This window comes from Bombus fervidus, chromosome 1 (assembly GCF_041682495.2).
Source record: "Bombus fervidus isolate BK054 chromosome 1, iyBomFerv1, whole genome shotgun sequence".
NCBI lineage: Eukaryota > Metazoa > Arthropoda > Insecta > Hymenoptera > Apidae > Bombus > Bombus fervidus.
In genome coordinates this window covers 24093881-24118285 of record NC_091517.1, presented here as the reverse complement: position 1 = coordinate 24118285, position 24405 = coordinate 24093881, and the positions used below count along the sequence as shown (strand labels likewise).

General features: G+C 39.8%; 1 protein-coding gene across 1 annotated transcript in view; it reads right to left on the bottom strand.

Annotated features, from left to right (window-relative positions):
* The window catches only part of Slow (epidermal growth factor-like protein slowdown), a 31656-nt gene extending 14936 nt beyond the window's left edge, over positions 1-16720 (bottom strand). Inside the window, exon 1 of the mRNA XM_071999795.1 lies at positions 16016-16720. Coding sequence (XP_071855896.1) covers positions 16016-16506 — 491 coding nt within the window. The 5' untranslated portion in view covers positions 16507-16720. The remainder of the gene's footprint in view (positions 1-16015) is intronic.
* Positions 16721-24405: the final 7685 nt, after the last annotated feature.

Here is a 24405-nt window from a genome sequence, read left to right as displayed (position 1 = left end):
CGACGTGTCCGGCATGCAAATGCGATGTAATTCCACAGCGTCAATTAACATCGCGCGAGAAATGAATCGCAACGTACGGATACCACGAGAAAACGTGCTCGGCTCGAAGGAGCTCGCTTGGCAAACGACGAGTAATGTTACGACTACCCGTCCGACGATTTGCGGTTTCAGACGCAACGGTTCGCGCGTACATAGTTGAATCTACGCGCGGCTTCTTGAATTAAGTTCTGATTGCTTGCTTTATGAATAAACAGGTAAATTTCTATTACGTAATCGTTGTTCGTGTTGCTAACTTGTTGATCCTTGTTTCTCAAGTAGTTTAATAATGTGTAAATTAATGTACAAATTAAACGATAAACGATAATCGGTGTTTAAATTAAAGCTTTTTTTTTGGTATTGGAAATAATGAGAGCGTTAATTGATTTTACGTATTTATTCTCGTTGATTGTGAAATAAATATTTATGAAAGTTTGGCATCCGATCCAATCGCAATATGATAATTGCATAATTATAGCAATATGCTTTATATTCTTTTTTGCCTTGTTACCTATGTTACAGACATGATTAGCGATCTGTAGTTAGAAATAACATTGATTTTTTCGTCTTCTGGAAAATTGCTTTGAAAAATAACTTTCTTGCAAATGCGTTATTGATCTTCCAGACTTTAAATTTAGTTCCACGGTTAAACGACCCAGCGCCTCAGCAGTTTATTGCACCATTATCTCAATACCAATTTTATAGTCTGCCATTGTAGCTTGCCGGTAAATATATTCTAACGTCTATATACTGTTTCGTATCTCTTGCAAAATATACTCGTCGCTGAAATGTTAGTTTTCAACAGCCGTATAAGCATTTGTAATAACGTGGTCCTATTTGTATCTGAAACGTCTATAAGAAATCAACACCGTCGACAAACGTCATCAGAAAATAATTTCCATCGGCCGTGCACATGTGGCCGAAATATTCTTAACAGCCTCTTCTCATCCTCTTCGGCTGCACTCCCGCTGCAGCCATGACGATATTTTTTCCCCGGTTAACTATACCCGCCGCCGTGGTGCATAACGATGGTTTATCATAAAAGCGAAGGAGTTATTTTCGAGGCTGACAAATGGGTTCAGTGTCCTCTCGTTGAATATTTTTCCCTGTCTCTCTTGAACGCCTCTGAAAGAAAAGAGGAGAAGTCTTTTTATCGAGCAGGCAAGTTATAAGGATATTGAGCGTGCGGCTCGTTAACGACGGAGTTTTGCCAGCCGCTTCCTTTTTCTCCGCCATCTCCATTCGCCATTCGCCCTCCGACCGACGGCTAAACAATCCGACGTGCTGACTCCCGTTGTATACGTTAACGGCAGTTTGTGAAACGTCGCTGTTTGAATCTCTTCCAAACAATCCTGCCTGATTCATTCGCCGTCGTTTCGGCAACCACTTTCTCGAAATTGTTTATAAAAAGTTTCTCCATTTCGATGTTATATTTATATATTTCGCGATATTCTTCGCGATGATGCTTCGTAGGTTAATCTATAGAAACATTTCGCGAAATTGAAAAATTTACCGCCAAATTTCGTTGCAAATATTTTACTGTATTAATGGAAAATTGTGGTTATAATACAGAGCTGTAAATAATTGTATCGAACAATTAAGAATATTTAATAGAGGAGATGTACAAGAGAGTTCATTTTAGCAAGTATGATTTTCGTTAATGTTAACAAGAGACGTTTCTTTTATTTCACTTCCCCCGCATCATTTCTTAAAGCATCGGCCTCAGACAGGAAAGAGCAGAGAAATATTCTTAAAGCATTATCGATAGCTCGGAGACATCTAGTTCGCGATGCACCGCTAGACCAACAGAACAGACCTCCCATTTTGCCCCATGGTACGTTCTATACCTCTTACATACAAAATTTATGTGCGCCGCCTAATCGAGTGTAAATTGTAGAGTTTGCAATGTGCTAAGTTTCCCACGAAATCCAAGATCCCATAGTATTCTGTGCTTTCTAGACGAGGTGTATGCTTTACATAAATTAGCAGTACCTTCGATCGTATCGAGATTAGCTTATTTCTAGCAAAGCGAACGTAAATTCCAGTTTGTAATATAAAATTATTCTAATCGGATAGTCGCCTGTCGCTGTTTGCGATCGATTCCACTGATTTTTCCACGTGGAATACGCAATGTTGCAAAAGAAGCCGCAGGCTGCTGGGACGGATTTGCGGAGCTTCCAAACTACAAAATTACTTGATGACGAGTTACCGGTTCCCGGGGAAGTAATTACGCGCCTACGCGGTGCCAATAAGTGCCACGCTACCGCTCGTCATTTTTCGCGATGCATCTCCATCATTTTGCATCTTGCTTCTTAGCACAACACCACAATGGTGAATGTTCTTCATCGAAGCGTTGAAATTACAAGTTTTATTTTCATTCCGAATTTTTCGTTATTTTATCGCATTCGCAAAGAGTTAATATCCTATAAAGATATTATGTAAATTGAAAATTTGCCAATGATGCTACTAAACGGAAATATCAAAAAACTAAACATTACGATGCGAAATTCATTGCGAATAATTGAACATTCTGTCGAAAAAAAAAAAAAGAAAAAAAAAAGAGAACAAGACACTGTAAATAACCGACGATATCGAAGTTTATAGTTACGAAGTTACGAAAGCGTAATAAAGTATGCCCCATACTCGATGTGTTAACATCTGTTTTTTTTAATCGGATTCAGGGAAATTCATAGAATGATTCAAGGTCGGTGCCAGATTTAAATAAACGAGTGGAAAATGTAAGCTCGATAAACACGAATAATCTATACAAATATTTTTCAAAAGCTTACACCGACTTTTTGAACAAGTCATTCTCTTCTATGGCAGATTACGTAATGGATACATCGTGCTTTTAACTAATCGCCGGTGAAACCCGTGTACGCACGCGTCGAGTGATGCAACGTTTTCTTACGTCGTGAATTATCGTCTTATGCTTTCGACGTACCACAATGATATATCGCTGAAACCGTCATACACACGTAGAATACGAATAGTCTTATTCCGTGATATATTTTCTCCGACTTGTACAAGGCAGCCAATTTTTCATGACTATTCGACCGTTATCAAACGAAATGTAAATGTTTCTATCGTTCGTTAGTAGCGCGCGTTACGACACGTTCTAGCAGCGCTTGCTTTCAGTTTGTTACATTTTGCAAGAGTTAAATTAATTAAAATTTCATCGCAACAATCGTAGTTCAGACGAACGGAACCGTAGCGCAATGTAAAATGTATCTTTCTTCCATCATCTGGTATTCTTTTTGTGTAAGTAAAATAAGAGGCCACCGTTAGGCGATCGCGGCGCTATCAATTTCCGTGAACACGGCGGACGCAAATCGTCGGGCTCACCGCGGAATTATCATTTAATGGGGCCCCGCAATAACGCGAACCATTCGAGACGGAAAGAAAAGGAATCGCCATGAATTATTCAAGCAATCGCAGGAACGCGGAGCAATAGCGCGGTACCGCGCGATCGATACCGCATCGTTCGAACACTTGGCAACGATAAGTCCATTTATGTCGGCCATAAACCGACCCGTGGAATTTTCAAGAAGATCCTCGGGTGAGGCGACCTTACGGGGCCACGAATTCTTGCCGCGCCACCGAGCTGCCCAAGCCACTTCCTTTTTTTCTTTCTTTTTTTATCCGTAACACCATTTACGGTCGAATATAACCATCCGGTTCGACCACCCTAGGGGCCAAAGAACACGATCGTCTCTACCTGCTGCTCGCGCCTTCTCTACCCACAATTTCTGCCCGCGGCTGCGACCTCTTCACCCTGGACAACAACGCGCGGAAAAAGTCACTGCTAATGGATTTAAGCGGAGCGCCGACCATCACTCTTCCCGATCGGACCTGCATCCTTTGGCTCCTTACACGGACTGCCTTCCCTATGATATCTTATTGATGAGTTTTCGACTTTTTGGCCGAGTATAAGTCTAAGAGTATATCAGAGGAGATTAGGGTTTTTTAAAGATTGAATTAGAGCCGATATCTTATATCGAATAAGGGTTCAACTCGTTAAGGGCCAACGTTACGTTGACGCAATCATCATCTATAATTTTCTTAAATCAATTTGTACCGGATTTTCTTTTCAACATTGTGGCTATGAAAAGTGTTGAAGTGGTCGTCACTTCTAAGAAAACTCTACATCTCTACATCAAACTTTGTTTGGACAGCGTATAGACAAAAGACCGTGTCGAAGGCAAACCATAAACAGTAGATAGGCGACATTGGATTTAGGGTTTTCAGCTCATATTATATTCCCATTTGTATTTACACTTTAGTTTTTAAAATATATATTTTCTACCTTATCATTTACCCACGCGTTCCTTTGTATTCGCATACATTTAATAACATTTTATTCAACAAAAAGGAATTCGAAGGATTCGCTTAATATATTTCTCCTCGCTACATCTTCCAGTTAGATTCTACGATTTTATAAAATTTAAGGAAATTGGAGTATTTGTAATATTGCGATAAAGTATTGCTTTGTCCTTAATGAACTAATCCACACTTTAGTTTAATTTCGTTGCAATCCCCGAATTTCTTTTTCTTCAATTTTGCTTCAGTTATAATCGAGCAGAAGATGTTTGATCTTCCAAGAAAATTTTTTGCATGCAATTTACACGAGGAATTATGCATACCAATAATAATTCTTTTATATCTTCCTCGTTGAATACGCAGTATAAATCGATTGAAAATAACGGAAAGAATGCGACAGAATCAAATATACATTTATGGTTTTATTTGGACACCGTTATGCACTTTGTGTGGTACAGAAATTGCTTCGAGTACGCAGTGCAGGCTTAAGGGTGGTTTCTTCAAATATTTGCCAAATATCCTATGGATATTTACGAGGTTACGAAGTTACGAAGTTACGTCTCAGTTGATGAATTTGCAGCTTTAAATCGTAGTTGAAAATTTGTAATTTCTTTTAAGAATATATTTATTTATACCTCGATATAGCGTTACGTTGCGTAATACTATCCGTATAGAGTAGCTAAAACGATATAAGTTAGGCAATTTCAAAAGAAAGTATTTATCAGGAACTAATGCAATCTTTAAATTATCGCTTTATTCTCTATTTATGCGAGTAATACCTGTTACGTGCAGCAACATGATTTCTCTAGAGTTAAAAGTTTGTACCTCTCGCTGGGTAATTATTGTAAAAACTTTCCAGAAGTATTAGCATAACATTGCAAGATCTATTTATGCTTATTTGGCGAGTATTCTTATTAGAAGGTGTAGTTGAAAACTGTGTTTAAACACATGCGAGATCTTTACAACATGAATATATTTCATTTCCTTTCATTTCCGTATTTTATTCTTCTCAGTAAGATATTAAAATGAAATATCGTAATATTTTTTGTCATTAGAACAAATTCATGCGAATTGAAAAAAACATTTTGTCGTGATATTTCCTTTCGAAATATTCCGTTCTCGCGTAGAAGAACGATTGTTCGTCGTGGTTTCTGCAGATTGAAGTAATCGACGTGCTAAAATTGAAGCGGAAATACCGACGATTTTGCGTCCATCATTCCGTGAACGTCGATTGTTCTTCATTTTCCTCTAATGCATTTCGCACCGTAATACAGCATGCACCTTGCTCGTATCCTCTCTTATGTGCCAGCTGTCGTTGATCTCCGGTAGATCTTACGATCACCAAAGAAATCGATGCGAAATGCCAACACGCTCGCGAAATTGTACGTTCGCGATTGCCCTTTGATCGGCGAACGTGCACCGTTCACGACGCAACGTATCTTTTACGGACTCTTCCAACCACCGATTACTATTTTATCGTGTCAATTTTAAGGCTCGCGAGCTCATTATAGCTTGTGAAGGTATTCAGACGTTGAATCCTAATCTCAATGATTGTGCAAACATTTCTTCATAATTTTATTGACTCGCATAACAACGATATGTTACTTCGTAATTTGATTCATCGAAAAATGCTTTTATTTACAATATTTTTGTATAATAGTGTGTATCTCAATTATAGTAGAATATCCGGCATTCGTATTGAGGTTTTAGAATCAGGTTAGCGCAAGTGAAACTTGAAAAGGATATTGGAAAGTTTCTTGAAATAAAACTTTAATCACGCGATATTATATGGCATTGAACTATCCATATGAGTCAGTTGAATGATTCAACCATTGTTAAACAATCGGAGTAACATCAAAATCTGGTCAGAACCCCGTCGTAGGTCGTGCGGGTTGAACGGCCGACGCTGTTATGTTTATCTCTGTACAGTACGCGCTAACAGAAACGAAAAGAAAGTAAAAGGAGGTCCCGACAGAACGTACGTGTAAAAGACGTGCTCTATTTGCGTCCGTGGAATGTCATTTCGCGTTCGTTGTTCCTTCCTTCTACTTGTTTTGCGGCGAGTCGCGACACGAAACCCTCCCTGAAGGCATTTAAGAGTCTTGCGATGTTCCATTAAGAGAAATGACAGAATCATTTGCGAATTCTTTCGGAGAAAGGCCAAGGGACATCGTTGACATCTCTTGAGCACACGAAGTTACATGTAAAGACAACATCGTTAAATCCTGATACCTTATTGGGTATTTTGTTCCGGGCAAAAGGGTGTCTTAAGAAATATCTCAAGATTTTAATGAACGTGTACTGCTTTGCATAGGACTTTTGTGGCAAATTAATGCTTAATACCTACTCTAAAGTATCTAGATAATTTGTTCTTCCAACATGTTGATATCTCAAAATTCTATTAGGATAATATTTTAATATCCTGACATTGTAACACTACGAATACCTCGATCCATCGATGTTTCAAGTCTCTAATACTCTAATAATAATAGGCGTTCTTACATTCTAAAACTCTAATAGTCTGATGGCTCGGCAATTTTCAACAAGTTTCAAGACGTTCTAACGCATCAATTAACACACTAATTACAATGTCTAATACTCGAAAGCTCTACTTACTATCGTAATATTTCACTTACTGTCACGTGGACGTCGTAAAAAACGCATTCACCCGTAAAGTTATGAATAACGATAGTTTCGTTCCATCGGTACAAAATACGATACGATGAAATATGGAGCACGGAATCGATAAGAACAATGTACTCTGCTTACTTTGACCTTGATTCGAATTCCCTCTCAAATGGGCCGTGCTAAAAGAAGACGTTGTTGCTCTCGGGCAGAATGCCACGCGGCTCGACGACTTCCTCCAGATTGGAAGTTGAATCGGCGGAGGAGGGCGGTATTTGACATTTCGCTGGGCTCGCTAACCGTCAAGTAAGAAAGAAAATACCTCCGGGACGTTTCATTTTTAAACCTGAAGGAACGGTTTTCACGCACGTTCGCGTCTTGGTATTTTTTCCTGATCCAACATCAAGCCAGACCTGGGCGGTAATTGAATATGAATTATGTGCGAAGCATGGCCACGTGCAAGTGTTTTAGCTCCTACGTATGACAGAAATTCCTTTTCTATCGAATTTGCTATTCTAAATTAAAGGTTTTGCATATTTGACTATAGCTAACGTGCAATTTATATGCAAAATTTTACGTAAGATATGCATATGCACAGAGTAATGTACGAAAAGATTCGAAGAATTTAAGGGTGTGTAGCGTTTATTAAAGCGTAGTGGCGAGCATGTAAGCGGGCACGTGCTTGCTCGTGAATCAAACGATTTTATTTTTATTTTTCCCCTGTAATAATTGCAAACTGATCTAAGTTGAACTTGGTATAAGCGTTTTATTATAAAATTTATTTAATTAACGTTAACAAGGAGTACGAAGAACAAATTGAAATTAGAATTTACACACTGTATGAGATAAGTCTTCGGCTAAAATTCTCGATCGGGAGATCACTCGATTCGAAGCTTCCGTCTCGAGCGACGAGAATCGCATTGGAACCAAGCTGGATACAATTGCGCTGTAAATCCCATACGGCTGTGTTTAGCAAACATCGAAACATAAGGATGAAAAACAGCCGAGGAAAGGAAGCGAACGCAATCGGATACTATCACCTCGTGAATCGCCGGCTCGTAGAATTTATTTCGCTGTATGGCGCCGTAAAACGAGTGAAAATAGTGGCGAAATTCAGTAGATAAAGGAGTATTATCGTCTCACCGCTATTTATTCTCTCCGATCGTTCCCTGGCAAACGATCGTATTCAATAACTATTGCGCGTTAAGGAAGGTACTACGTGACTTTGATACACAGAGTACTTACGGTATATTTCATGATTATTTTAGTTTTAATGTAAGCGCGTTGATATTTTCCCAGTTAACGTTCTTTACCACAACGAAGACCGTTCTTGGGATTCCAGTAATTTACAAATTTCGAACGAATAACTTGCCTTACTTTTATCCGTTCGAATCTCTCTCTTCTTGTTGGCTCGTGTTGCTAGTATACATCGAGAAACGACTCGGATTCCCGTTTGAAACGATGGTAAAGCCAGGCTGTATAGTCCCATTTGGCGATTTGCCGAGCACATTTGTTAACTGGACTAACCGGCTTTACTGTTTCGGAGTGTTCCGAATATTTGGTAATTAATCGACTCTATACTTAACCGGATTGTGAATTGGCGCGTGCCAGGGAAACCGAAGCGGTGGTAAAAGTTAATGAAACGTCAGGCGAAAAATAAATTCGTGACGTGTCTGCGATGCGACGATCTTTTCTTTTGACGCGTTGAGATGCACGAGAAACGTGTTTCAGTGGAGGATGTATCGGGATAAAAATTGCCAGCGAAACATTATTACATGGTGCTGAAACTTCGATTAAATGTCGACGTACGAAATTATGAACAGCTTGCCGGATACATACATATATGTATCGAAGTGAATAGCCACTCTATTTGGCTCACACATTTGTTTGTTTAGCTGCGGTTCAATAACCATGCCAACTATTAATCTCTTCGCTAGAAAAGTATCTACGACGGGAATGTGGCAGCGCCGATTGCGGTGTAACGATTATGAAATTGCAAAAGGCGCGGATATACGCGACGAATGCAAGCAGTCAAGCATTAACGTCGTACTCTGGTGTTAGGTGGGTTTTTCCGTTTAAGCCCATTTGTAGCATATTACTTCTAAAGCGCTATTACAATGTTTATAGAGCTAGATATGGTTCTGAGTTTAGTGTGCTACGTACTACTATGCTACGTACTACTACGGCGTTTCTAACGTCCCTCTTAGTTCTGTGTCAATGTAATAACTTCCTAATTAATAGTTATCTTTCAAACTGTTTTTACTAGTGTCTTTTCTGTCTTGTAGTTTATGATTTATTCTTTCGGTAAATCAGAATCAGAAGTTGTCTTTTCTACATTGTATTTGAATTATGCAACGCCACTTTAAGATTAGAACACCTGATCCTGCGATGCAAGAAATTCTCCTTGTAGACAACGTTGCAATATGAAACCCGCTATAAAGGACAATTCAAAAGATCATAAATCGATATAAGAACAGGTAAATTATCTAAAACGTTCTAAATTCTCTATAATCGTAATTATCTACTCTCGTGCGTTGCTAATAACCCATGAAAGCGGTCGATGAGACTATAAATAATGGAAGAAAAAAGATATTTTTATTATATTAATAGAAATTTTTATATAATTTACTAACAATCTATAATTGCAACAATTATTTTCCATAATTTTAGAAAATTTTATCTATCATCGTCTCAAATATTATTTTCAAATAATTTCTGGTATCAACTTTTCTGCTTTGACATATGATAACACACCGTGAAGCCGTATTATCGTGTCTGCAAGAATGATAGTGACTCGACAGCATATAAAGCTGCGGAAGATTCTTTTTAAAGCGTGTCCAGTGTTTTTTCTCGTCACGGTGTACAGTATCGGAAAATGGTAATTGCGTTGCAGAAGAACGGTCTCGATTCGAGCGACAAAACGAATGTGCCTGTCGTTTGACAACAACGTGGACGTAACAGTTGCGTCTATTTCCACGCGGACACCGTCCATTTGTCAATCGACCGATCTGTTAAACCTTAGACCAACGACAACGCAACAGACGATGGATAATAAACAATGTAAACGACTACGCACCAAGCGTTCCAAGATGTGACATGGCAGGATTATTATCTGGGATATACTTGGAACTGTACGTATATTCGTTATTCGTGCTTCTTCTTATCGACCTCCATCGATCACACGTGTAAGATGACCAAAGGGACGAACGATAGTTTTATAAAGGATCAGTAGACCCATTCGAGCAGGATGTTCTGACGCATATCGTTCGTCTGTTTAAACTGCTCCAACGTCCAATCAATTATCCAACAGGGCAATGCACTTTTGAAAAGAAAATTCGATTTCGAATAAACGATTAACCTCGGTACTTGCTGCATTCGTTTCTTATCGATGAATATTTTATTGGGCCCGCTATCTCCAGCTTGTTAGTTTATATGCTCTTTTCTAAATTTACAAGCTCTTCCTTAATTTAAAGCGACTACAAAGAGGAAGAAAAGACAAGGAGACGTTGAAACGATTAGAGTCGACGAGATACTTGGCTGTTCGCTAATATAAAAGGTGTTCATTTTCTTTTTCTATATCCTTCATCCCGTGATTTCCATTACCATCGAAGCGTCATCGACCCAATCAAAAACAGTAGCTGCACAAGTCCATGAAAACAGTAGCTGAAACACGTCGAAGCCCCGCGCGCGCCTATCGACTCGAGTTTGTCGCCAGATCAATGTAACCGACCTCGAATTCCGCTTCTGTATTCTTGATCAGGCTACCGTCGCCGTCTAGATCGCATTTTAAGTGTCATTATTGCCGCGATGGCGATAAAAAATTTCGGACGATGACGACCGACCGATCGATCGTTCGAGACGCGTTATTCGTAGTTCGTGTCGATGAGACGACTTTTCGTCGGCCTCGTGCGACAGGTTTGCGAGTGTTTCACTGCTCTGTTCGGCCTTGTATCTGGGTAATTCGATCGGCGCATAGAATAAAAGGAAAGAACGAGCGAGCAGTAGGCACGAGCTAAATTATCGCATTCAGGTTAAATAATAACGAGGGATCTCGTCGATGAGTCGCGCCGTTTTTTTCAGTTTGCGTGCAAGGAGAGCTTTGTTTCGCACGGACAAAAGTGGCCGCGTTCACGTGCAACCAAATGTATCGCGAACACGCCCGCGGCCCATCGCCTCAGTCATTGAAACGATGAGAGATGATCCGAGTTGTGTTGCGAAATTATGCTCCGAGAGACGGTAGCGATTCGCGAGCATACGTTCGAGTATAACATTTTTTGGAGACAAACGTCTTACGAGGTTGTAACATGGTCATCGCGATACTTTTATCAGAGAGAATTTAAATCAATTGCATAAAATCAGTCTTAATAATTAGTAAGTTTGTTCCTCAAAAGTAGATTGCATTCTCACGTTGCCTTTATCTTTTACTTCCAGATCGTGACCTTTAATGATAGTAAGCGTTGAAGCTTCATAAATATGGTATATATAACACGGTGAAATTAAACCGCTCGTTGTTATAAATAATTTTAATCGATATAAGTCACGGTAATTTATAGTTCGAGTATAGAACATAGGAAGTAGGTTTCTGAACTTCTATAAAGCTATAAAGCTTTCTTGTATTTCTTTTCTTGTAATATTTCTCTGTACATGTAAGATAGCAAGTCTTTTATTAAGCACAATAACGTACTTGGCATTGTAAGACCCGTATCTTGTACTTTCTTTAAAAACCTGTACTTTTCAGAATATCGTTGTTCATTTATTTAATAGGCCACAGCACGTACACAATTTTCTTTATTTAATCCTTAAGAAAACTGTTTGCGATTACATATTGCCTAATATGGTTAATTCCCATCAAACACTTTCAAGAATCAACTGCACCTTAAGTGGCAATTTGAATATATCGTTTCTCCAGAAGAGAGCCGACTTCGTTACAGCACGTTCCGACCATAAAATCTCACCTTCTCCATTCCATCTTACAAATCAATACTTCGAAAATATTATCAATTATTCATCGAGAAACTTTCCTATTAACATTTTATCCGATCACTTTATATAATCAAATATTTAGCAATATCAAACTATTTCGACGGTATAAAACATTGTTCATAACATTTCAAATATCGTGACTTTCCCTTTAAATTACCACATCAATATTTAGCAAATACCGTAAAATCTATGTTTGCCAAAAAGCTACACCTAAAACTTTCTATCGATCAAATATTCGGTACACCGAAGGATCGAACGAACTGCTTTCCTCTTACGAAACGTTGCGCCAGCATTGCAAGTACTACACTTTCCTCTTTAAGCTCTCAAATCAATATTCAGTAAATATCGTAAATTTTACTTGCACCTGATAGATACACAGAACTTTCCTCTGTACCTTAACCCTTAGAGGCTGTCATAGGTGGAATTTCATCCTATGCAAATGTTAACATAGTGTAACACGTGCCTAGCATAACGTAACGAGTACCTTACTCCATCAACATTCTATACTTCGTTCCATCGATATTTCAGCGTCCTGATATTTCGAATCTCAAATTTTTAAAAGCTCGAACAAATCACCTTGCCACGCCCGCAACAAAAATCCATCCATGTCGCTTTGATCGCTAATTCGGTCGACGAAGTTGCACCAGTTCCCCGTAAACCGAGGCGTACGCTAAACCACTTTCGCGCTGACCTCAAAAAGAACCATCGAGATCGTGACCAGTAAATCACCCGCTGCAACGCGTGCATTTCCCCATTAACCACCTTTTAATTTAATAAAAACTCGACGTTGTAGTTCCATTGACGCAACGCTAATGATGTTAATGGCCAGGCTATCGACATTCAGGGCAAAATCTTTCTTCCATTTCTGTGCAAAACATAGACTCGCGAGTAGCGACCCGTTGCGGTCGATTATCATCAACGAGATAGAGGTCTCACGTTCGCCATCGTCGATGGTCGTTTCCCACCGGCGAGTATCGTCGCAAACCGCGGGCCTGTATCGTCGCTGTTATGCACGAGCAATCGCGCCACTTAATTGGCGTCCCTCGGTTTCGCTCGAAGCGGCGCGAAAGCAATATTATCATGCGGAAACCTTTAAGGCCGGCCAAAGGGGAACCGCCGTCGTCGCGCACCAACAATCCTAATAATTGCACGTGACATAGGAACGCGTTACGCGCGAGATAATTAATCGGCCGATTAATTAAACGTCCCGCCCAATGAGATTACCGATCCCTTTAGCGGGAGATTCAAATCTTTGCGGCTGATTTTGTGATTGCCAACGATAGCGAAAATATAGAAATGTACACGAACGTACGTGTAACATGTAACTGTTGAAACTTTCACTTCCAAGTGTTGGAATAAACTTTGCGCTTCTAGTTTTATAGTTTACGCGGTTGGTTCGAATTTAGATAATCCGTGAAAAACAATTTTATTTTGGGGAAATAGTTATCGTCAGTGGAATCATCTTATTTGCCTCCAACGTTCTGTTAATACGTTATACCAGGCTGTTATACTAGTTTCCCATGTAAAGTTATCTCCGCACATTCGTATCACTGCATACTTATATCTGTCATGTACGAAAAATATTTGTCCTATTTTCTGCTCTATCGAATATTCATAGTTTACTTCGGAGGCACTTTTTCAGCCGACTGTTATACAATTGCGAGCAGGTTTCACGGGCGCGGGATAATATTTCGTCATATTTATTTTTCAGTGACAGTGATAAGGTAACTTGGACTTTTTCTCGAAAATAACACGGTTCTTTGTATATTGAATATTTTAGAACGGCTCCGAGCATTTTATTCGTGTGTAGCGTACGCTGGCGAAATTATTTATTTGCCAGGAGCTATGGCAATATTTTCAGCAAGGAAACGAATGTTATCCCGTTGCTCCCACCAAACAGATAAGCACAGTAAAAAATCGCCCACTCTCGCGCGAGAGCGTTCAAAACTGTGTAACCTTCAACCGTAGAAATAATCTCCTGGGTGAATCATGGTGGAGATATTTAAGGTGGAAACTGTAGATAAAACACCTGGCATTTAACTTTGCAACAGTTGCAACTTTGTCAAAGTAATTCCTGCTGCCTCTTCCTCGCCAAACAAATTTTAATACTTTTTAGCCACTATAAATTGATAAAATACATATGTATAGGTACCGCGTAAGATAAACTAGTAGGATATTTAGGTCGAGATAAGCGTTTTGTCCTCTTGCGTCTCTTTTCGATGAATCTAAAATACACGATATTTTCTCATTCTTTCGTTGTTTATTTCAATGACCGATAACGATAAGCGACAAAGTTTATTATTCTAAGGTTGAAGCTTAGCTGACTCGAATAACTCTATCTTACCACGCTATATCTATCGCCTCTCCACCATCTTCAATTCTCAACACAAAATTACACGGTTCGAAAGAAAAAAAAAAAAAAGGCAAATGATTGATTGAATTCGCAAACGATTAAAAATCGAAATGAAAGTCCGGACCAGAACAGTCGTGCGTTAAAACTCTGAGAAAGATTATGGACTGGCACCATAAATTATCGTTCTGCGAAGTAATTCCACGACGCGCGCGGCTAACCGCGCTCGTCGACTCATTTAAACGCGTGAGTTGCGCTTTGTCCGGTAGATCGTAAAGTTTTCCGCTCGAATTTAGCTTCGATTCTCTTCGTTGGCTCGGCTTGCGACGCAACACACCTACGTTCGCTGGCTCGAGGGTGGCGATATACCGCGAAACGTTCCGTTTTATGCCGAAAAGGTGGGTGAAGTCGGCCTCTCCAAGCAGAAAGTGGGTGGTTCGGCCGAGAAAATTGATCTCCTTCGATCGGTTGGCGTTACCGGGAAATTTAGCGCACCGTTTACGCGTAACTTTAGTTTCGTCCGACACAATGGAGTACGCCAGACGTTTTATTGCGCAATTCGATGAAATGTGCTTCCTGTCCTGTTTGGTATTCGCTGTCCTCGCGTACGGCCGATGTTGACTTCGATGTACATCCGTATTCGTCAAGTTAATCCTGTTTTAGCACGGAAGCAGAAGGAAACGCAGAAAAATACTTGTTTCGCCGCTTCGAGAAACGGTAAATCGCGAATACGTACATGTTACATTACCTTAGTTGCGCGAGGACAGAGCGGTTTTCTAATTTTTATGGGTATAAATGAAACGTAATTTACTCTTAATGCGAATGCAACACACATCTCGATAAGTTGACCAACTGGATGACGAAGAGATATAGAATAGCAAAGGCACTTGCGATTGTAAAGATGTTCTCGCAGATACGTTCGAATGCTCGATTTGTAATTTTCAATTTTTAATTTGCTTTATTGAGTAGGCGAATGAAAAATGATCGTTCGATGCGTTATCGGTGTATAGATTGGATGCGAGATTCTTTTGATCTTATAAATCACTGGAACATCGTTACGTTGCGACATAAAGAAAAGATATCTCGAATGAACCGTTTGTTATTAGCGTCGATGGATTGAATAACGGTGCAAAATAATTAAACTCCAATCGTAAATCTCTTGCAATGATATTTGCGTTCGCTGTTTTAATTGTGTATCAATGTATAAAAAAGACTCTTACAGTCGGTTTGCATAAAAAAGATATTTATATTTTAGATATGACTCAAAGAAGTGACTCTTTATGTTTGTACCTGTGACACGATAATAAAACAGATTTAAGTTTTGTAGTAAATAAAGAACAATTTATTCGAACGATGTATCTCTTAAAAAGAATTTGGATTTGTTATAGAATCGCAAGTAACATCGTCTCCTCGTACCTTATCGTACTTCTAACTTTAAACTGGAATTTAGATTTCAAGAATTTAGGCTTGTACTCGTCTTTATTTAACAAACCTGCGATCTTCCTTACCCATATTTGCTCCTATGGATGTTAAAGTTCACGCAAGATTACGGTTGAAACGATACGAAGTAACGTACGATACAACGTAATTATCAACCGACAGTGACAAGTATTAGGCAAATGAAGCCATTTTTGTAAACCTACGAAGCTACCGAGACAGCTCGTAAAAGCCTAAAAGCAAAGTTTCAAAGACCTCACTCACCCAGGATGATGCCTGGTATAAGTAGCCGGAGTGGTCGTGTGATGCTGGTAGCCCTGTGTGACCACTTCCCTCGGCTGGTGACGATGATTGTTGTGATAACCGGCGTAAGCGATGGCTCTGGTGCCGGTGTAGTCGGCAACCGCGACCGCGCTGAATTTCTCCGGTTTCGAAGTTCGTTGCTCGTAAACGTGTTGCTCAACGCGATGTCTGAGCCCACTCGCAGTTGCTTGCAGTGGTGCGATTGTCGAGCTGCTTCTTTCGGAGAACAGATCGTTGCGAATCCAATTGTTGACGGTACCCTGTTGTTGGAAACTCCTATCGTCGTGTTCGTGTCGAGATCGTGCGAATTTCTCGTGATACGGCCAGACCGGCCAGGTGAGTCTGTGATTGGTAAAGTCGCGATGATCGTTGGCCGTGTGTTCGATCGAAGCGATGGCGATCGGTAAAATAAAGAAAGCACACGTCAGAAGAATTTTCGTTACGGAAGCCATCGCTAAACCAGCCTTCGATCTTCGATTAGGTTGACGATGTCTGGTGCAAGTAACAGTCACGACGAACGGATCACATTCTCGATGATTTTGATCGATTTTTTTACGTTTGACCAAAGGTGCTACGCTGGATACGTCGAACAAGCTCGATGGACATCCGGTGCGAAATCGTTCGAAGGCAACCGAGAGCACTACTGAACGAGACACACGGAGTAGGCTCCACGTGCTTGAGTCGCTCGTACCAACCCCACCATCCTTCTTTCTTTCTCTCTTTCTCTTCGTTTCCTCGTTCCGCCCCTCGTCCTCTCTCGCACCCATCTCTCCTTCCTTTCTTGTTTGCTCGCTTAGACCTCTTTCTTCGTTCCGCTTTGTTCCGCTCCCTTTCTACCTGTCTGCTCTCCTGATACACCGCCAACCGCTCAGTTAACCACCTACATATCCTTGCACGCGTTCGACAAGAACGCTTAGTAGGATAGAGACACAATGGTGCGCGTTGTTTGTTCCTTGGGATAGATGGGACGACCGGCTGAACCGATTGCGAAACTCGAAGGGTACGCTTGTCGCGATGAAATTTTTTCCTCGTTCCTCTTTGTTGATTCATGCCTCGGATTTTTTACGTTGCCACGATCATTGTAATATACATATTACATACAGGGTGCAGCGAGTGTAGAATGGTAGGAATTTGCTAATGGTGAGAAAGCGCTACGAAGATATTTCCATGGATGTGGTTAGAATTTACTGTTGCTTTCGGCTTGCTGAAGATTGCACGACTCGCTTGGAACGTCTACTTCGTGCTTTGTTGCATAGTACGACGGGTCTTGGTAATTTACAAAATATCAGAAATTGTTGGCGTGACTATGAAAGTTGAAGTATGTATGCCGCGTTCAAGAAATTTTAAATATAAAATCGTCGGAGTTAAAAAGAGGAATTTATAATACTTATATTTTTAATACGTTTCTTATTTTCCGATCTATACATTTATGATAAATTTACAATAAATTTATAAGAAACGTATAAGCGTTGAAGTACTTTTAAACGCTAGTGTACCTTTCTTATTCCCGTGTAGAAATCCTACATCGCGTGCAATCGACGCCGCATCGAAGCTATCGTGTCTAAACCTTTGTCGGCTCGAGACTCATCTACGCGATCTTGTTATTTCAACCGTCCAATAAATCAACAATTTCCTCCAACTCCAATTTCCTCGAAAAGCAAAAATCGAAGCAAAGGGAAAGGGAATCGAACGATCGGGTTTCGCGAGCGTTTATTGCATCGTTGCCGAGTCGCGAATCGATTTCGAGATCCGAAGAACGCGGAGACCAGGAGTTTCTCTATTTACGAGCAATAAATGTTAAAGGCGTGCGTGCAAAAGGTGTCACGCTGGACGAATGTAGGTCGTGAGTCACGCGTTCCCGTGGAACCATGGCAGCGCGACCGAACACGCGTACGCTAGAAAATTACGGGTGCGAGGAAAAGCGAGCGATCCGGCCACGACATCGTGCAACCGACGTGTGTCATCCCGATCGATTTTTGTATCTGGATAATAAAGGAACTGAAAATAATAAGATGGACGCGCGCGCTCGCGGCATCGCGTTTACACGCGCAATTAAGCCGCGATAATGAATAGATGCCTGATAATGTGGCGCACATAGGAGACAATGCCCGTGGCGCTGCTCGTAATTACCAGTGATTTAATGTCGAGCACGCTGGGCCATTGTCTAGCTTTCAATCTCTTACCTGTTAATCTCTTTTACCTGCTTCTACGTCCGCGTACCTGTGTTTACGGTTGGGGAAGGAGATGTTTTGCAAGATTTTTGGTTCTGAGTTTGTGTTGTGTGCTTCTTTGCGATTTTTTCTAGCTATTAGATTTATGAGTAGGATCAGGTTCTTTTTTAATTTTCCGTAGGAAGTGTTCGGAAGTACGTTTTTCGATCAAAAATGAGACAAGTATTGAAAATAATATTGTACGTATTATTTTCTGATGATGATACAGCATATTCGTATTTATCCAGAATATTTTGTTTAAGGAGTGGATTGTTCAAATGACAAAAATTAAGCACGTATTAATTAATTGCGAGCAGAGCTCCATACGTATGTAAGGTCATGTATCTCTTAAATCAAGTAGCGAATACGGTTGAAATTGTTTTAATTAGTTTTCGAATTTGTGTTTGTAAATACCTGTTTATTTCTCTTTAATCGACAGAATTTCTTAATTAATTATACAGTCACGTTTGGGAATATTACATACATACATTACTTCCATAATATATGGAAGATTAAAACGATGATTTATACTGCAAAAATATCACGATATGACATTGAGATTCTTACAAAGAGAAATATGAAATCATCGTTACCAAAAGTGGAAGATCTGGATGAGAACAACTTCAACAACTTGAACATTTTTCGTTTTCGCATTCGAAACGATACGATATCTCTGTTATTAAAGTTTCTGTGAAAAGAGCAACGGATTATCGACAGAAAATAGTTTATTAAGTAAAAAAGATTGTTAAATCGTTTCTTCTCGATGCAAGCGTTGCCTGATCGCAATCAAACTTTTATTTTATCGATCAAACATTTCCCGCGAACTTGATTTAAATTAGCCCGCAGTATTGTACATTCGCCTGTCTCTCGATGAAATTGAAATCGGAGATTAGAGACAAACTGCTTGAAACTGCCGTGATTCATGGCCGTCCTTGCGAAATTGGTTCTGACGTTAAACTGCGGAATTCAATTTCATTTCTGTCTATTAGGGAATTTTCTGCTGTTATACTGATCAATGTAAATGTAATTCGCAAATATGTGTAAGATTTCTTCGGTATTTTTACTAGAAATTTTCTAAAGATTTCAGATTAAATCGTCGAATAATCGAATTGCTCTTAGATAATACAAACGTAACTTTGCGCTAATTTAATACGTGAAAATAATGTAGCAAACAAACTCCATCGTAAAAAGAGAACAAAATTTTCTCCATCTAAAAACAAATACGAGTTTCAGTTGTCAAAAGCTTGTCATAAAAGTAAACTACCATTTCAACACAAAAAAGCAATCTAAAAGATCGCGGTAAAATCTAATCAGGACTTAAATTACGACCGAAAAGGATTCAATCACCCTGAAGATTACAAACACGCCACCTGTTAAAGAACCATTCTCAAAGAGTCATTTCTAACGATCCTACACTAGCGCGCGTTGAAATTTAACGCGACTCCTCGTAGCCACGATCCTCGGCCATTCGATGTAATACTCGAATTGATACGTTACAAAAAGCGGATTAGAAAAACGAGCAAAACGATGAGCCACGACGGGTCGCGCGCACCCGTCCCATTTGTCAGGATGAATTATTCACCGTGAGAAAAATAATCCAACGCCCGGGCATCCGGCATCCACGGAACAAAGGGTTGTGAAACGGCGTTCTGCTTTTCTTCTATCCCTACTGGGCCTCTCTATATCCTCGTTGTTCCTGTGACTCTCCGCCCAGCCCGTTTCTTCGTCTCCGTCTCCTCCTATTCCATACGAGCGAGATGATTTCTTGCGAGCTAGCTCATGCATAAAGGGAGACAGAATCGTCGGATATCTTGCGGTAAAGATAACATCTGCGGGAGCCGCGAGAGATTTGCGGTAGACAGTGGCTCCAGCCTCCAACTGCCTACGCATCTTCCAGCTGCACCGGCTGGTCCACCTGCATTGCAGCATTGCACTGGTTCAATGTCGGTGCAACGTTGACCGCGTATAACGATCGGAATGTTGCTCGTCGAAAATTGGTGTCCAACGAGCTGTGTACGTACGAGTCTTTCACGAACGACCAAAAATATCGCAACGTGATGTGTGAAAGCTTGTAATATCGTTGAATCTTACGACGATATCTCGACGATCGGAGGAAAGATTGAAGCTACGGAGGGGAAAAATAATTGGATGTTTGATAACGAAATTTCTTTTTAAGGTTTGAGGCTGTTAGGGTTGATTGATATGGTATGAGGGGTTTAGGTTTAGCGGGAAGATAGTACGAGGCTTTTTAATATCGTTTCACAGATAACGTGTTCCTGGAAGTATTAGGTCAAGAAGTTTTCAGACGACTTGGAACTTTCTTAATTGTAAACCTATTAAGTCAATCTTGTTTAAGTTGCTCTCTGAGTTTTATCCTTATTGGCGGGGCTAGAGGTCAAATAAAGTGGTTAAAACTGTTACGATATCAGGAGTCTCGAGTGATTTCTTACGTGGATAGTTGTGCTTAGGGGAGATAAACGTTGTTAAGAGCTCGAAGAAAAATCTCGTATTTAACCAACTTTATATGCAAACTTCACGCGAATTATTATAAGAGTTCCTTTCATAAAATTTTTTTTTATTTTTAATTTGCAACTTCCTATCGAGTAGATATACCTATATAAGTTGCACGATCTTAGAAAGGTATAAATTGCACAATTTTACGAAGTTCGAACAAATTGAAATACTTTTAACGCTATAATATTCCATCTTCTTTACACCGTGAAAACTTTTCCTGCCTCTGACTCGTGTAACTTTCTCGCTCTAACTTTACACACTATTTATTATTTCAATTTTTTATCTTAATAACGTTGCACTTACCCAGTTTCGCGTATTATTCTATTGCCTGCTGGTTCTTAATGCTTAGCGATACGTCAATTCGGTTCTTAAACCGCTATGTCAAAGTAACTTTCGAAACTTTCTTTCTAAAATTCTACCAATCAGGAAAATAATATAAAACATCAACTGGCACGGTGTAATTCGTTTCTTGCATATCCCTGAAAGGGTTTCGCCGACGGCGTATGAAGCATCGATGACTGGTGCGCAATTTAGTCGAGCAATTCGGATCCGAAAGTGCACACGCGAAAGGGATCCAGGCGCAATTTCTGCACCGGATCGACGTGGTCGAGACCAAGGTCAGTGGTGCTGCGACCGCGGCGAGGTCTGTCCGTCTTTTTGTTCGTATCCCGGTGCTTGTGTTCGGAAGCGGCGTACGGGCAACGGCGAGATAATTGCGCGCATCATCGTCGCGTTATTGGCCATTACGAGCACGAGACACAAAACACGGCAGCAAATCCAACGATAAATCACAGTGTGACATTATAATATTCCACCGTGCGACATTTCCATTCGCTCGAACGTTTTCATCCATCTTCATTGCGCCATTTCGGCGACGACGACGATCCTCTACGACCGGCAGCTCGTACCCTCGAACTCCCTTTTCCATGGATCTGCAATGCAAATCGACTTCCTGGGAAGATGTAATCATCGATGCCTGTTGGCTTCTCGCGGGAGCAGGTTTCGTCCCGTGGCATTACCAGAGGAATTTTCGAGACAGCGGTGCAACCGAGGCAATTTGACTACCTGAACCCTCTTGTGTAATAATTTCAGAATTAGCGAATCGAGAAGCGACGATCGTAGGTTATACAATTTTTCATAATTTTACAATTTTGCAGCGGACAGAACGATCAGGATATTTGTATGACTTTTAAAATTCACTCACAAATCTTTGTCTTGTTACGAACGTGTTACCATTATAGGAAAGAATTTATAAGAACATTGGTAACTTGTGACTCGCGACCTGTAAAATTTTACTAATCGTATGTATTCAAAGATGATTGGTAAATTATTGTGCAAGAGAGTCCTGCACCGAGTTTACTGCTTTCACTATGATGGATGATTTAGTAATTGGCTAGTATAAATGTTTTCGATGTGTTTGGGTATTTAGGTTGTCGAATAAAATTGCCCAGAAGAATTATACACGCTGGAAAATGCAAGTGATGAAATAGAATTGCGACTAAATGATAGATAGCAAGTCTTGATGTGGTAAAACGTTGCTGATATCTGTCTGAATGATCACTACGTTGACACCTTAAACTATTGCAGATGGATTGCAAGATATTTCGTGATTTATTTGGTGAACAGGAAACGCTACAAATGATATTAAACGTTTTACATAATTTATAAAATAGATTTCAATCAGTCTCAGTTGTACAAAGAAATATTCGATTCTGTGTTTATCCTAGAAATCATTCGGCCTGTCTGAAATTTCTAAGAATTTCGTTCACTTGATGATCAGCGATACTAAAAATATTCACACTGGTAATAAAAACAAGAAAGCGAAACGGAATAATACCTAAAATTGTACACTAACGTGTTAGCAGAGACAAACATTGTTTATATCACAAATGCCCCCAAAAGCAAATGTGATTTAAACGATCTTACATATTGATATTTCGTTCAGAAACGCGATACAGTCGTTCAACGGTACGCGGGTTTTTTCGTAAAAGACATCGCATTAATTTCTCGAGTAATAACGTCGTCACTTTCGAAATCTGTATTAGAAACGTATGAAATCAGCACCATACAACGATACCAAAGGAACGCGTGGTAAGGCCAAAAGTTTAACTTCTCGATCTGCGTACTGTTCTTTCGTCCGTGCGAAGATCGAGCGATAAGTTTCGTTATCGTGTCATCGAATGTTCGCCCATTAATCATCGTTTGCACGTATTTTCTTTTGGCAGCCCGACCGGTTCCACGCTCCAGTCGAACACAATGAAATTCTTGCGAGAATATACGCAACGAATATGAAAAATGATCAACATTCTCTGCATGTCGAAATGCATATTTCTGTTTTCGATATAGCAATCACAAAGTTGGCTTGTTATTTTCAATACAGCATAAACGCTGATGACACAATCCACTAACGATTAACGTTTGATAAATATTTCCTATTATCTTAATTTTGGAAAATATATAATTTCTAATTAATTAATATTATCGCACTACTACGTATACACCATATACAAGTATAAAGAATTAAATAAACCGTAAGTAAAGCTGTAAATCATTAGGAAATTATTAAAATATTTAGAGGATATTGTCTCATATAAAACCTTAGACTATAAATACATGGATTAATATTATTAGTGAAATTTTACAAATTACGAATCACAAACTATCGACTCTAATTCTCTTTCGTAATGGCAAATAAGCTCCGTAATAAAACAAACGATGTACATAAATGTTCCAAATTAGAGATCAAGTTTGATTATTCAGTTCGTTGTAAACTTGAAAAATTATAAACTCGCAATTTGTTAGTTCATTGATATTATTAGTTGATAAATTATTGCGCAAGAAAATTCAGATGTTCCTATACTTATGAACGACACATTATACACATCGATGTAAATTAGATTTAATTTTCACGATTCTACAAATCCTCTGCAACGGTCTTAGAAATCATTTCGCGGAAATAGTTAGAAACTCTCGGCGATGTTTCGTTTGGTTTCACTTTTATTGGTATTAATTTCGTAAAGATACGACCGACCTCGGCTTGTACAGCGCGATTTCGAATAATTTACGAGCGATTCACAGAATTTGCGCGATTTGTTGTTTATCTCGCTCGCTTGCTACAACTTTGGAGAAACGCGACGGACGTTGAATTATCGTGGAAATTTGTGTTGTCAGCCGAGGAACTTGTTCCGTGAGATCTTCAGGCGACTTTATCGTAGAAAACGCAACGGAAAAAAACGGTGATCAAAGGCGCGGTAACGTGGTCGCACGGAATACACATCGACGTACGCGGACTATAGAAAAATTTGTCTTGCACAAGGGACCAACGTTGCGGAAGAAATTAATGACCGCGGTAAATTGTCGAGGTTGCAAAGACTCGATAAACTTTAACCTTTATCTTGGAGAAAACGTTGCGTTCGGCGAGGGTGACGCGTAAAAGGGGTTAATCGGACGAATATAATTTTTCGTGCGCATTACATCAACTACACGCGTCGACGTGGCTGCTTTTGAGTGAGTAGCGTTCACGCTTCTCCCACGTTTTATGTCGGTGCTCGATTTGATAATCTCGTGCCAATTTTAACGATCGAGCGCATATGAAAACACGCAATATGTCCAGCAGGCGTCTTTCGG